The 16864-nt window shown below is 36.7% G+C and overlaps 1 protein-coding gene across 1 annotated transcript in view; it reads right to left on the bottom strand.

The window, feature by feature from the left end:
- Positions 1-475: 475 nt before the first annotated feature.
- The window catches only part of SPAG6 (sperm associated antigen 6), a 59796-nt gene continuing 43407 nt past the window's right edge, over positions 476-16864 (bottom strand). Inside the window, exons 9-11 of the mRNA XM_043883739.1 lie at positions 11031-11147; positions 7875-8020; positions 476-798 (exon numbers count right to left, since the gene is read on the bottom strand). Of these exons, the coding sequence (XP_043739674.1) occupies positions 729-798; positions 7875-8020; positions 11031-11147 (333 nt within the window). The 3' untranslated portion in view covers positions 476-728. The remainder of the gene's footprint in view (positions 799-7874; positions 8021-11030; positions 11148-16864) is intronic.

Raw genomic sequence — 16864 nt, 5'->3', positions numbered from 1 at the left:
AAGGAAACACTGAGGACCCATTTTACTTGCTTGCTTCAATAGAAGGCCTAGACTAAGAAGAAACCTTTCAATGAAAATGAGAGGGATGTCTGCAATAGTACAATGCTTAATATTAACTTCTACACTATCCAGCCCCAGGAAAGGTAAGGAACAGTTCAGGGAAGAGTAAGATGAGAGACAGAAAACTTAGGAGGAAGAGGAAACTTCCTAAATTCTTAGGAAAACCTGCCAGGGTACCGGTAGAGTTCATGTGTTCAGATAATGCATTTGTGTAACCAGCGTCAGCTTCTTTCAAATGCCTTGACTTTGTCCCTGTGTCCTCTTGCAACTACTTCCCTTGGGTATCCTTAGACTTCCCAAGGCCAGCCTTCCTTGCCTGTGCCTATGAGGAACTGGCAAATTAATTAAGAGTTTCTGAACACTATCTTTCGTTAGAAGTGTGAGCATGTGTGGTCTTTAATGGAACAATAACAAATTTGTGAAGACCCTTTATTGTCTTTTTTAAATTTGCCTTTCCATCAGATCCTATGCAAAGGATCATGACTAGTTCCTTCATACATTCAAACCACTAGATTTTAAAGTGTTACATAAATTTAGAAAATATTACCCAAAAGTATTTCACAATGACTAAATTAGTATGTATTTAGTTCAAATACTTAGAAAGAACTTTAATAAATATCATTCACAAATACTCTGCTGTCAATTCGAGCATAAAAATGTAACTTTGCTCAGTTAGTAAGTGGTTGATAGCTGTCCACTCTCTGCAGAAGTGTTTCTGAATATCCAGGGGAATAATACCTGAAAAAGAAAATTTTCTATTAGATCTTTGTGAAAAGATTTGGCACAGTATGCACAAAAGATTCAATGTAAGATATTTATCTGAAATAATCCTTTGAATGAAATCTCTAATACACCAACCAATTATACTGCAGGAATGCTTTCTGTATGAGGTTAGAAATGATCAAGGAAGAGAACACCAGCTCACAAGACTGTACCAGAAACACAGCAAAATATTTAAGGAGTATCAATGCAATGGCAAAGAAAGGGTATTTTCAAAGGAGCCAAAGTACTGGAGCTTCAGCATCAGTCCTTCCAATGAATATTCAGATTGATTTCCTTAAGACTGACTGGTTGGATCTCCTTGCAGTCCAAGGGACTCTCAAGTGTCTTCTCCAATACCACAGTTCAAAAGCATCAATTCTTCAGCGCTCAGTTTTCTTTATGGTCCAACTCTCACATCCATACATGACCACTGGGAAAACCATAGCTTTGACTAGACAGACCTTTGTTGACAAAGTGATGTCTCTGCTTTTTAATATGCTGTATAGGTTGCTCATAGTTTTTCTTTCAAGGAGCAAATGCCTTTTAATTTCATGGCCGCAGTCACCATCTGCAGTGATTTTGGAGCCCGAGAAAATAAAGTCTGTCACTGTTTCCATTGTTTCCCCAGCTATTTGCCATGAAGTGATGGGACTGGATGCCATGATCTTCATTTTTTGAATGTTGAGTTTTAAGCCACCTTTTTCATTCTCCTCTTTCACTTTCATCAAGAGGCTCTTTAGTTTCTCTTTGCTTTCTGCTCTAAGGGTGCTGTCATCTGCATATCTGAGATTATTGATATTTCTCCCAGCAGTCTTGATTCCAGCTTGTGCTTCATCCAGCCCGGCATTTCACATGATGTACTCTGCATATAAGTTAATAAGCAGGGTGACAATGTACAGCCTTGATGTACTCCTTTCCCAATTTGGGATCAGTCCGTTGTTCTATGTCTGGTTCTAACTGTTGCTTCTTGACCTGCACACAGATTTCTCAGGAGGCACATGGATCACAGTCTTGTCTAACTCTGAAACTATAAGCCATGCCGTGTAGGGTCACCCAAGACAGATGGGTCGTGGTGGAGAGTTCTGACAAAACATGGTCTACTAGAGAAGGGAATGGCAAAGCACTTCACTATTCTTGTCTTGAGAACCCCATGAATAGTATGAAAAAGCAAAAAGATATGACACTGAAAAAGATGAACTCCCCAGGTCAGTAGGTACCCAATATGCTACTGGAGAAGAGTGGTGAAATAACTCCAGAAAGAAGAGACGGGGCCAAAGCGAAAACAACATCCAGTTGTGGATGTGACTGGTGGTGGAAGTAAAGTTCAATGCTGTAAGAAACAATACTGCATCAGAACTGGAAAGTTAGGTCCATGAATCAAGGTAAATTGAAAGTGGTCAAACAGGAGATGGCTGTTTTAGGAAACAGTGAACTAAAATGGACCAGAATGGGTGAATTTAATTCAGATGACCCTTATGTCTACTACTGCGGGCAAGAAACCCTTAAATGAAATGGAGTAGCCCTCATAGTCAACACAAGAGTCCAAAATGCAGTACTTGGGTGCAGTCTCCAAAATGACAGAATGATCTCTGTTCCTTTCCAAAGCAAACCATTCAATATCACAGTACTACAAGTCTATGCTCCAACCACTAATGCCAAGAAGCTGAAGTTGAACAATTCTATGATGACCTACAAGACCTTCTAGAACTAACACCAAAAAAGATGTCCTTTTCACCACAGGAAACTGGAATACAAAAGTAATAGGTCAAGAAATACTTGGAGTAACAGGCAAGTTTGGCCTTGGAGTACAAAATGAAGCAGGGTAAAGGCTATGGAGTTTTGCCAAGAGAACATGCTGGTCATACGAAACACCCTCTTCCAACAACACAAGAGATGACTCTACCCATGAATAACACCAGATGTCAATTCCAAAATCAGACTGATTATATTCTTTGCAGCCAAAGATGAAGAAGCTCTATACAGTCAGCAAAAACAAGACCAGGAGCTGACTGTGGCTCAGATCATAAACTCCTTACTGCCAAATTCAGACTTAAATTGAAGAAAGTAGGGAAAACCACTAGACCATTCAGGTATGACCTAAATCAAATCCCTTATGACTATACAGTGGAAGTGACAAATAGATTCAAGGGATTAGATCTGATAGACAGAGTGCCTGAAGAACTATGTACAGAGGTTTGTGACACTGTACAGGAGGTGGTGATCAAAAGCATCCTCAAGAAAAAGAAATGCAAAAAGACAAAATGGTTGTCTGAGGAGGGCTTACAAATAGCTGAGAAAAGAAGAGAAGCTAAAGGCAAAGGAGAAAAGGAAAGACATAACCATCTGAATGCAGAGTTCCAAAGAATAGCAAGGAGAGATAAAGAAGCCTTCCTCAGCGATCAATGCAAAGAAATAGAGGAAAACAACAGAATGGGAAAGACTAGAGATCTCTTCAAAAAAACTAGAGATACCAAGGGAACATTTCATGCAAAGGTGGGCTAAATAAAGGACAGAAACAGTATGGACCTAATAGAAGCAGAAGATAATTAAGAAGAGGTGACAAGAATACACAGAAGAACTATATAAAAAAGATCTTAATGACCCAGATAATCATGATGGTGTGATCACTCACCTGGAGCCAGACATCCTGGAATGTGAAGTCAAGTGAGGGCCTTAAGAAGCATCACTACAAACAAAGCTAGTGGAGGTGATGTAATTCCAGTTGAGCTATTTCAAATCCTAAAAGATGACATTGTGAAAGTGCTGCACTCAATATGCCAGCAAATTTGGAAAACTCAGCAGTGGCCACAGGACTGGAAAAGGTCAGTTTTCATTCCAATCCCAAAGAAAAGCAATGTCAAAGAATGTTCAAACTACCGCACAACTGCACTCATCTCACATGCCAGCAAAGTAATGCTCAAAATTCTCCAAGCTAGACTTCAACAGTACATGAACCGAGAACTTCCAGATGTTCAAGCTGGATTTAGAAAAGGCAGAGGGACCAGAGATCAAATTGCCAACATCTGTTGGATCATTGAAAAAGAGAATTCCAGAAAAACATCTACTTCTGCTTTATTGACTATGCCAAAGTCTTTGACTGTGTGGATCACAATAAATATATGATACAATAAATGGATTAAAAAAACTAGCAAGTGTAATTTAAAATTTTCTAAAACACTTGGAATAATTAAAACTCCTAAGGTGTTTTCTCCAGATAAAACCTAACATGCAAGACTTACTTTATCCTTTGTTAATTATCTTTATCTCTCCTCAGGTGCTTGACTTAAAAACTCATAACTTATGTTACATTAGTTTCTTCCACAATTTGTCAAGTTACTGTGGATAAAAGAGCTGTGTTTTCTCAGTAGTGTGCTTACAAGCAGTCACAGATAAACATGTGCATACATGCATACATAAAGAGCTACATTAAAGAATATTTCTGCACCAAGGGCTTGTGTGATTGCTCACTCAGCTGTGTCTGACTCTTTGCAACCCCATGGACTGTAGCCTCCCAGGCTCCTCTGTCCATGGGATTATCTCAGCAAGAATATGGGATTGGGTTGCCATTTCCTTCTCCATGGGATCTTCCCAACCCAGGAATTGAACCGACATCTCTTGTATTTCCTGCATTGGCAGGTAGACTCTTTATCCAAGTGTATCCTAGCCACTTGGGAAGTCCCAAAAGGCCTCCTATCCTTGAGAAAAATTGCCCCTAGACAGTGAGTCTCTTCAAAGTATTCCTAAACAAGGAAGTTACAGCTGTCTCTCCATGAGTTAGTCACAAATTTTAAAGCAGGCCTCACCTTCCTAGGTCTTATAAATGCATTAGACACAAGGTAAATACTTTTTATAGAAATGCTAAAGAGTGAGTGGATTTAGAAAAACCAAAACTTTAAAAATCATGCTGTTTCACACGGTAGCCACTAGCTACAGGTGGCTCTTGAGCCCTAGAAATATGACTGAGGAGCTGACTTTTATATTAAATTTTAATTGAAAATATTAATAACTGATATTCAACTCAGTTATTGGAAAAAATTTAAGTGTGTTTGGAACAACTTGCATATCTACTTTTTCAACTGTAAACTTTATGTAATCTAAATACAGATCATGTATTTCCAATGAAATTTAATATCTAAATTGAGATGTATTGGAAGTGACAAAATGCCCACCAGATTTCCAGAACTTAGTATAAAAAATGTTAAATAGCTCATTAATAATTTTTATATTGATTACTAAATGCTGGAGATTGTGTGGAGAAAATGGAATACTCCTACACTGTTGGTGGGAATGTAATTGGTACAGTCACTATGGAAAACTGTATAGAGGTTCCTTAAAAAACTAAAAACAGAACTACCTTGTGACCTAGGGATCCCACTCCTGGGTATATACCCCGAGAATACCATAATTCAAAAGACACATGCATCCCAGTGTTCACTGCAGCACTATTTACAACAGCCAGGACATGGAAGCAACCTAGATGTCCATCAACAGATGAATGCATAAAGAAGATGTGGTACCCATAAATAATGGAATATTACTCAGCCATAAAAAGGAATGAAATTGGGTCATCTGTCATCATGTGATGAACCTAGAGTCTGTCATATGGAGTGAAGTAAGTTAGAGAGAAAAAAACAAATATTAACACATATATATGGAATCTAGAAAAATGGTACTGATGACCCTATTTGCAGGGCAGGAATGGAGATGCAGACTTAGAGAACAGGCTTGTGGACACCGTGGGAGAAGACAAGGGTGGGATGAATGGAGAGCTTAGCGCTGACTCCTGTATGTAAAACAGATAGTCAGTGGGAAGTTGTTATACAGTTCGGGGAGCTCAACTCGGGGCTTTGTTTTGACCTGGAGGGGTGAGAGGGGGGCTCAGAAGGAGGGGCTACGTGTATACATACACCTGATTCACTTTGTTGTATAGCAAAACTAACACAGTATTGTAAAGCAATTATACCCCGATTGTAAAAATAAATTAAAAAATTTATCTTGAAGACAGCTTCCTGCTACATTACTATGAAGAATCTGCATTTCATAAAGATTATTTTTCTCAGATACAGATAGTAACTTTCTTTTTGCCATCCAACATCTCTTTCTATTCTTTTACTGATGCAGTTGATTTACAATGTTGTGCCAAGCTCTGCTATACAGCCAAGTGACTCAGTTATACACATATAGACATTCTTCTTTTTATATTCTTTTCCATTATGGCTTATCAAAGGATATTGAATACACTTCCCTATTCTATACAGTAGGACCTTGTTGTTTAAACATCCTATATAATAGTTTATGTCTGCTAATTCCACCTCCCAGTCTTTCCCCACTCTTGGCAACCCAAGTTTGTACTCTATGTATGTGAGTCTATTCCTGTTTTATAGATAGGTTCATTTGTGACATATTTTAGATTCCACATATAGTGATATCATATAGTACTTGTCTTTCTGAATTATTTCACTTATTATGATAATCTCTAGTTGATTCCATGTTGCTGCAAATGGCAATATTTCATTCTGTTTTATGGCTGAGTAGAAAAACATCTACTTCTGCTTTATTGGCTATGCCAAAGCCTTTCACTGTGTGGATCACAACAAACTGTGGAAAATTCTTCAACAGATGGGAATACCAGACCACCTTACTTGCCTCCTGAGAAATCTGTATGTAGGTCAGGAAGCAACAGTTAGAACCAGACATAGAAGAACAGACTGGTTCAAACTGGGAAAGGAGTGCGTCAAGGCTGTACATTGTCACCTTGCTTATTTAATTTACATGCAGGGTACATCATGGGAAATTCTGGGCTGGATGAAGCACAAGCTGGAATCAAGACTGCTGGGAGAAATATCAATAATCTCAGATATGCAGATGACAGCACCCTTAGAGCAGAAAGCAAAGAGAAACTAAAGAGCCTCTTGATGAAAGTGAAAGAGGAGAGTGAAAAAGCTGGCTTAAAACTCAACATTCAAAAAATGAAGATCATGGCATCCGGTCCCATCACTTCATGGCAAATAGCTGGGGAAACAATGAGAAACAGTGATAGACTTTATTTTCTCGGGCTCCAAAATCACTGCAGATGGTGACTGCAGCCATGAAATTAAAAGGCATTTGCTCCTTGAAAGAAAAACTATGAGCAACCTATACAGCATATTAAAAAGCAGAGACATCACTTTGTCAACAAAGGTCTGTCTAGTCAAAGCTATGGTTTTCCCAGTGGTTATGTATGGATGTGAGAGTTGAACCATAAAGAAAACTGAGCGCTGAAGAATTGATGCTTTTGAACTGTGGTATTGGAGAAGACACTTGAGAGTCCCTTGGACTGCAAGGAGATAAAACCAGTCAATCCTAAGGAAATCAATCCTGAATATTCATTGGAAGGACTGATGTTGAAGTTGAAACTCCAATACTTTGGCCAACTGATGCAAAGAACTGACTCATTGGAAAAGACCCTGATGCTGGGAAAGACTGAAGGAAGGAGGAGAAGGGGACGACCGAGGATGGTTGGATGGCATCACCAACTCGACTGACATGAGTTTGAGCAAGCTCCGGAAATTGGTGATGGACAGGGAAGCCTGGCATCCTGCAGTCCATGGGGTCGCAAAGAGTAGGACATGACTGAGCGACTGAACTGAACAGAGTATTCCATCAACATCTCCCTTCTATCTGTAATAGCAGTAATTTGTAATAATAGTCTCATTAATATGAATGTGAGCTTAAGGCAGAGAAACAATATGCAGGGAACTATGAAAATCAAACACTTTCTATTAACAGTTTATAATCTATTTTGAACTCTGTATTTGGGTACTCTTTAGTAAAGCACACATTAAATTAGTACAGAAATGTCTCAAATGACATTTCAGTTTCATTTGGAAAAGTATGTGTCAATCAGAGCATCATTTAATTTGAAGGAAAAGAGACCGAGGGAGAAGCAGGAGTATATGTTGGTCTTCTGTGCTATTTCAAAGTCCACATTTTCGCACGGTGGATATAAAAATCTCAATTTGAGAATAGAAAAACAGAATAACACTGACCTTCCCAAAGTCCATTTTTCCTACCTTACTATTTCTTCTGGGTAACAGTTGTTAATGCTGTTGATATATTCTTGAAGGAGAGATCCAGGTTCTGCTTTTATCTCTTGCACCTTTTTAAGTCCACCACTTGTTACAAAAAGTCGTCGAGCTTTGCTATCATGTGGCAGCACCTTGAAAAGTGAAGCACATAAAAGTGTCAGCTTTTCTTTTCCAAGATGGATTTTTACTCCTGAAAAGCAATAATATATGAGGAAATGAAAAAGAGAATTTATGTCTAATATACCTGGAACATAATGAGCCTAAATTTGCAAATGATTCTAAGAAAAATGCAGCCTTTTTGGAAATGTATCAACCTGGTATGCTGTGGAGATGCAATAAAGGCAATGAACAGAAGCAAAGGTAATAGAGATCCAACCGTATAGGTATGATATAAAACAGGGCCCGTCCTTCACTTACAGCCATTCAAGTTCTCTCCAAAGTTAAAGGCAAACTCCTTAACAAGGCGCAGAGGGTCTTCTGTGACTCAGGTCCTAAATAACTCTCCGAAGTCCTTCCATACCAATCTCTACACTAAATTTTGTTTCAATAACTTCAAAGGGTGCGTCTGAACCATTTTTTGCTTTGCCTATGCTGCTTCCTCTTCTCTGAAATCCCTTCTGCCCTCCACACACTTCTCCCATTACTTGGGAGTAACTTCCTTTAAGAAACTTTCTCTGGGACACCCCTACTCTCTATCCCAGGCTGAGCTGGGTACATTTCTTCTCTCAAAGCATTGTTAGACCCCTTTCAGTGCACTTGCCACATAATAGTTTAACTATTAGGGACTTCCCTGGTGCTCCAGGGGTTATTAAGACTCCGCACTTCCACTGCAGAGGGCACAGGGTTCCATCCCTGACCAGGAAACTAAGATCCCAGAAGTTATTAAAAAATAAAATTTTTTAAAGTTTATCATGAAGTCTAGCACACCGAAGTGTTTTCTGATTGTTTCATCCAGTCCCCCAGCTCAATTATAAATTTCCTTGAAAAAGAACTTGGTCTTACTATTTTTCGTCTATCCCTTAATGCTTAACGTGTAGGCATTTAACAAAACTAAAACTACAAAGGGATCTTGCTATTAGAATGATAATACACATCAACTAGACAATAAAAGATGACACTAAGTGTGCATGTTTCTAAAAAGTGGAAATGCCTATAGGCTTTAAATATTTTGTTTGGCCTGGAGAGTTTTTATTACCTCCTATCTTTTAAATTAATATCTTTTTATCTTCTGTCTTGCTTTCCTCTCTCTTTTCTAGTGCTCTGGATCCTTAGATTAAGAAAAGGTAAAATTCTACCTGAAGCATATATTCCTAAAGGCACATAAGAGTATGTGGTATGTGGTATTGTGTTTATTTTATCTTAGCTAACTTCCACAAATCCCACTGACTTACTTTAAAAGTGACTTATTTTGAACTCAGTTCAGGCTAGTGTTCATTTTCACAGCAAGTTCAATAAAACTAGAATATCTCACTCCTGGTAGCCTGAAAGATTAGAGTATGAAAGGAAACTTTCAGAAATAATGTCAGCTACGCACAAGAGATGATGACGGTCTATAGATGACCCACTTGTCCCCTTACACTTTCCTTCCTCTTAGCTGATCAAATTAGCTGGTTGCTTTCTTACTTAGCATCCAGAAAACAAAGGTTGATTATTTTCTTTTTTTTTTTAATTCTTTTTTTTTTAATGTATTGACTGCACCAGGGCTTAGTTGCAACACGTGGGATCTTCGATGTGTCATACGGGATCTAATTCCCCAACCACGGAATAAACCTGGGCCCCCTGCACTGGGAGCACACTCTTAGCCACTGGACCACCAGGGAAGTCCCCTTATTATTTTCTTAGAAGGAGGAAGACAGAGCACAGGTGTTTAATACGCAGAGCTGTATCCTGAGGGGGCTTCACCAATGTAAAACCTCCTGCCATCCAGTGACTATGGTGCTTAAGGGGCAGCAAGGTGTTGGAGATCACAGAAATGCGTCAAAGACAGTATGATCTTTCAGAGGAATACCTAAAACTAGATCTACTCAGCTGTAGGGCCTAGCTTAAACATTTTAACAACATACAGTTTTTGTTTATTATTTGTAGAAATATAGTACACAACAGTAGTACCTCCTTTATATAGCCTTATAACTGATGCTTCAAGTGAATTTGGCCCCCATTCATTTTTACTAATTTTTTAAAGTCAGCATTTAGTACTTTTATGTTTTATTTCTCAAAAACAACTTTTTGGGGGTTTGTGGGTTTTTTTTTTTTTTTTGAGTGCCTGGGATTAGGCTAAACTCTATACATATAACAACTCATTAATCTTTACAATGACCCTATAAAATAGGTTCTCTTATTAGTCCCTGTATATGGGTAATTATACTAAGGTTTAGAGAGGTCAAGACATCGTTAAAGGTATTGCTGCTAGTAGAAACCGAGGCAACCCAGCTCCAGAGCCTGAGCTCACAGCCACACCAAGATACTAATTTCAAAGACCCTATTTTCTTAAATCCAGCCTGAACACAACCTGACCACCTCTTGATGACTTAGGCCCCCTCCTGGCCATCCACAGCGGTGGGAACACACACACTCGCTCGGCCTCAGCCGTCAGTAGCCAGTTCCTCTGGCCGAACCCATTCTAGCAGCTTGACCTTTCCACCTTACTATCTTGAGTCTGCAGTGAGCTAAGAAACATGACAGCCATGCTGGTTAAAGAGTGGTCACCAAATAAGCCAATACATTCCAAATGTTTCTCTGAAAGCATCTCCGGTGAGTGCATGGATTTCGCAAAAAATACTGTAGGGATCTTTGCAGTTGTTCCCACCTGAGTGAGACTAATAGACACCAGGGAAACTACCAAAGGGTTATGAGGCTTTCACATGTTGACTCTTTTACTCTCCAAGAACAGAAAAAAGACAGTACAGAGGCTGTGAGGAAGCATGATGAAGAAGGAAGTGTGAATTATTTATGTGTGAATTTTATTAACATGTGAATTTCATTAACCTATATTACCCTCCCTGTCGATATGATCAGTAAAATCAAACAGTAAAACCCTGCCCCCATCTTACAGAAGAAAACATTGACCCAACAGAAAAATGCAAGTTAGTACCTTGTTTTAATTCTCTTTCCCCACTTCCAGGCTAAAAGAGTATGTCTTACCTTACTGAACTGTCCAACCACGTGCTTCAGAATATTGGGAGGAGCATCATACAGAAATGGTTCAAGAGCTGGTAAATAGGTGCATTTTTGTAAGATATTCTTTATGGCTTTTTTACTCTATTGAAATACAAAGCAAAATACATACCAAAGTAAGTAGTCAATGAAAGCTTGACAAAAAGTCACGTCTTGTGTTCTGGAGTTTGAAAATGAAATGAAGAGCTTTATGATGAACTTAACAGCTGTTGGTGACAAAGTCTACTAATGTGCTAGTGGAGATCACATTCACTGTGCCAGACAGCCATACCCCAATCCTAACAGTTCCAAGTTGGTGACAGACTGTCAAGTTACTAATCAAGAACTCTAATGACAGTAGGAATCCACTGAACTTTACTATCCTTCATCAAGAAATATACTTGATTTTTGACCATAAACTTCTACATCAGGATGTATATCATTAATAATAATCAGTTGTATTATCCAGCATGAAACAAATATTAGTATATTAGTTAAGATTTTTGTTTACTTGTCAATATCTGGGCTTAAGATTATTTAACAACACTATTGAGATATAATTTACATACCATAAATTCACTCATTTTAAGTGCATGGTTCAATGGATTTTTAGTAAATTTACAGAGTTGTGCAACCATCACCACAATCTAATTTTAGAACTTTTCTTCATCATCCCCAAAACCCCATGCCCATTTATAGTTATTCCATATTCCCTCCTCTACTTACCCCTACCAACCCCAGACAATTACTAATCCACTTCCTGTCTCTATATTTTGCTCTTCTGGACCATCCATATAAATGAAATCATAATATGTTAACTTTTGGATCTGGCCTCATTTGCTAAGCATAATGTTTCTGAGGTTCATCCACATTATGGCACATATCAGTGCTTCACTCCTTTCATTGTCAAATAGTATTCCATTACAGGGATTTATCACATTTTGTTTATCCATTCACCAGTTGATGGGCATTTGGGTTAATTCCACTTTGGGCTAATGTGAACAATGCTGCTATGAAGATTCACATGCAAATATTTTCACTTGGGAAAATACTGAAGAGTAGAGTTATTGAGTGATAATGGTAAATTTATGTTTAATATTTTGAGAAACTACCAAACTATTTTTCAACATGACTGCAACATTTTATATTCTCACCAGTAGGGTGTAAGAAGGTTCAATTCTCCATAAGATGATCAACACTTGGTATTTTCTGGCTTATTAATTACAGCCATTCTTCTGAGTGTGAAGTAATATCTCATTATGGTTTTGATTCGTGTTTCACTAGTGACCAATGATGTTGAATATCTTTCCATGTGCTGACTGGTCATTTGTCAGTGAAATGTCTATTCATTTTTGCCCATTGTTTAGTGAGGTTATGTATCTTCTTATTGAGTTGTAAGAGCTCTTTATATATTTTGAATACAAGTCCTTGCTTGAATATATGATTTGTTAGTAATTTTTCAGTCTGTGGCTTGTCTTTTCATTTTTTCAGTAATGTCTTCTGAGGCATACAAGTTTTTCATTTTGATGACATCCAATTTATCAGTGTTTTCTTTTATTACTTGTGCTTTAAGTGTCATTTCTAAGAAATCAATGCCTATTCCATGGCTAAAAAGACTTACTCCTATGTTTTCTTCTAAGAGTTTTCTAATCTTAATTCTTACATCTAGATCTATCAGTATTATCCATTTTTAGTTAATTCTAGTGTACAGTATGAGATAAGGATCCAAATTAATATTTTTGTCTGAAGATATAATAATTGTCCTAGTATCATTTGCTGAAAAACTATCTTTTAACATTAAATTGCCTTGGCACCTTTGTGAAAAATCAGTTGATGATAAAAGGGTCCATTTCAGACTTTTATCCGATTACTACATTGATATATACATATATAGTCTTTCTGTGAGCATCTTGCTTGTGTAGCTTCATAGGAAGTTTTGAAATTGGACAGTGTAAGTCTTTCTTTTTCAAGATTGTTTTGGCAAGTTCAAGTCCTTTGCATTTCTATATGAATCTCAGGATCAGCTTCTCAAGTTTTTTGAGGAAAAAGGACAACTGGGATTTTGACAGGGATTGTATTGAACATGTAGATCATTTTTAACAATATTGAATTGCCATTTTAACAATATCAAACCTTCTGATTGGTGAACATGGAATGTCTCTTCATTTATTCAGATCTTCTTTCATTTTTTTCAGCAATGTTTTATAGTTTTCAGTATACAAGTCTTATACTTCTTTTGTTAAATTTATCCCTAAATATTTTATTCTTTTGATGCTATTATAAATTTTCTTAATTTCATATTTGAGTTACTCACTACTAGAATATGGAAACACAGTTGGTTTTTACATATTCACCTTCTACCGAGTGATTTTTTTGAACTCTTATTAGTTCTAGTATTTGTGAATGTGTTTGTGCGTATTCCTTAGGATTTTCTACATACAAGATCATGTTATATGTTGGGTTTAAAATGTCCAAGCCTTTAGAAAATACGACTTGTATTTGGTGACTTATTGCCGTGAGTGAAATAAAATTGTTCCTATGATTTTATTCTGTGAATTGTACAGAAATTACGTGGGGTCAACAAATCCTTTACCTAGGTCAGAAAATCAAGAAATGTGTTACTTCAAAATAATGAATAAGAGAATATGAATTTTGCTAAATGTCACAGCATTTAGTAGTTAGTGTTTATCTTTAGACATATATAATATTACATGACAATGTTAGGGAAGGAATCATGGACTATCTATGTAGGGCAACTTGGGTTTGAGCCTGGTTTTCCTATAAACTAGCATAGCATCTACAATTCTACATTCATTAATTTTTCTGTCATTTCTAAAAACTGACTCTAGCCACACTGATCAAAGCTCTTGTAGAAACCACAATAAGTGATTAGCAATACTACCCTTTTTTCCTATTAACAACACACATAAGAATAGTAATTAGCAAAACAAAATTGTCAATTGTAGACAAACACTTGATGCCACTTTGTTTTTCACAGAAAATGAAAGGAGTAACAAAAAATTATTCATTGTTGCTTTCATTGTTGAAAATGAATGATCTTTCTTGAAAACTGCTTAAAATGAAAAATGCTTCTTTATTCAAAAGTTAATTTTATTCTGAAAGTATTCTGACCAAAGAGCTATAGTTATTTAAATGAGGGGGTTACACAGGAGTAAATCTTCATGACTCTGTGCTAGGAAAAGTCTTCTCACATATAGCTCCAAAAGCACAGGAGCCAAAAAAAAACAAAAAAAGATAAACTGAATCTCATTAAAATTTTTTAAAGACTTGTTGTAAACAATACCATCAATAAAACGATAAGACAACCCACAGAATAGGAAAAAAGATTTGTAAGTCATACATTTGATAAAGGCTTGTTTCCAGAAGATGTAAAGAATCCTTAGATTTTCAATAATAAAAACATAAACAGCCCAATTTAAAAATGGGCCAAAGGTCTGATTAGATATTTCTCCAAAGAAGATATACAAATGGCCAATAAGCACAAGAAAAAAAATTTCAGCATCTTTAGCCATCAGGGAAACGCAAATCAAAACCACAATGAGATACGAATTCACACCCACTAAGATGGCTACAATTAAAAACAAAGACAGTAACAAGTGATGGCAATGATGTTGAAAATTAGAACCTTCATACATTGCTGGTGGGAATCAAAATGGTACAACTACATTGGAAAACAGCTTGGCAGTTCCTCAAAATGTTAAAAAAGAGTTATCATATGACCTCGCAAGTCCATTCCCCGGTATATACCCAAGAGAAATTAAAACAAACATCGACACAAAAACCTGTACAGTAATGTTCACAGTGGCATTATTCATAATGGTCAAGGAGCAGAAACAACTCAAGGTCCAAGCAGTGAATAGAAAAGCAAAATGGGGTATATCAATATGATGGAAAATTATTTGGTAATTAAAAGGGACAAAATATTGATATATGCTACAACGTGGATGAACCCTGAGACTTACACTTAGTGTAAGAAGCCAGGCACAAAAGGCCACATATATTGTATGGTTCTGTTTAAATGAAATGCCCAGAAGAGGCAAATCCTCAAAGACAGATAGTAAAATAATGGTTGCCTGGGGCTAGACAGGGAGGACATGGAGTGACAGCTAATGGGAAAATAAAATGTTCTAAAATTAGACTATGGTGATGGTAGCACCTGTTTAGAATCTTCACTAAACCATTGAATTATATAGTTTAAAATGGGTAAATTATATGGAATACAAGTTATATTTCAATAAAGATGCTAAAAACAAAGGGGAACAAGCAAGACAATAAGAATGTAATATTTAAATAATTATGTTAGAAATAGTCATAACTATTTGAATAGTTTTATAACCATTCAAATGCCAAACTAATTCCATCTAATACCTCTGAATCTAAACAAATGAAAATGCAACTGCCTGAATATTTTCAAAATATATGTAGGTAAGATGATTATATAAAAGATATGGTTTTTTTTTTTTTTTTCAGTTTTCATAAGGCATTTGAAATTACATAGGTACAGGCAGATAGTAAGACCATGTGAAAATGTGCAAGAAATTCCAAGGGGCTGCTCCTGGGCTCTCCTGGCTCAGAACCAATTAGAGAATGCTTACAGAAGCTTACAGGTCTTGGGGACAAAAGTAACTTCAACATGGCCTTGTAATTTGAAAGCTGCTACAGAATAACAAATGAGAAACACCATTAGACAGTTCCTAAAGTTCTTGGATACTTTTCCCTTTTGAGATAGTGTCAAATCAAAGGATTTGGGCTTTTACTCTAAGGCCTTTAAAACAACTGATAGACTCCAAGAGACCTTGGAGAAGGAAAAAAAAAAAGGAATGACTAAGTACCTACAATAAGAAAATATTTGGATGGATTTAAAGCCTTGGAAAGATTGATGGCAGGATAATGATTGATAAATCACTTTTAATTTAATACCCACTGTATTTCCTGAAAGTAAATATTGTATCACACAAAGGTAGAAGGAACCATCTATTAGTAAACCTTAATGTTTTAACAATAACCACCTTTGTTAAACTAATACACAATAAAAATTATCTGACTTCAAAAAGTAATCAACCGTTTTTACTCCGATGATATTTATACAATACAGCATCATAACATTCATTAAAAATCAAGTTATATAAACTTGGTAGCATGTAAATAGTATATAGTGCTCCCTAAGAGACTATTTGCAAGGGTTTCTCAAACTATAATTGCTATCTACTCTGCTATTAATTATTCATGCTGTAGCTGATGTGTTCTTTTATTTCCCTGGATCACAAGAGGTAAGGGTGGGGAGGACGAGAAGTGAGGAGGAGGGAGAAGGAAAGAGGAGGAAGTAGGGGAGGGGGACGGAGGAAGAAAGACAATGATGATGATGGGTTAAAGAAATTTGAGGCAAAAAGAGAATGACAGACGTAGGTTAAAATTACACTTGCGTAAATCATCTGTATTTAGACAACTCAAAACTGGAAATGCAGTTGTGGTTTCTCACCAGAAAGTCAAAGAATCACAGAATTGTTACACAGGAAAAGACCTTAGCACATTATCAATTTTACCATCTACCATGCTTTGCCAAGGAATAGACTCAACATTGGAGACAAGTATTTGAAATCTATTAAATCATTGTTTTGATCTAGAAAAGTCTTATAAAAATGGAAAAAGTGTTAATCTTAGAAATCAACTTCCCTCAATGAGTCTGTAGAGAAAAAAACATGTAAACAATCAAATCAACATAAATTCACTTTTATAAAATTTATAAATCAAATAAATGACTCACTCGATAGCTTTCAGAGTCTCTCAAACTGTGCAGTTCA

Source organism: Cervus elaphus, chromosome 23 (genome assembly GCF_910594005.1).
Source record: "Cervus elaphus chromosome 23, mCerEla1.1, whole genome shotgun sequence".
Lineage (NCBI taxonomy): Eukaryota > Metazoa > Chordata > Mammalia > Artiodactyla > Cervidae > Cervus > Cervus elaphus.
The sequence above is the reverse complement of the archived record's forward strand: the minus strand, read 5'-3'. Positions and strand labels throughout refer to the sequence as shown.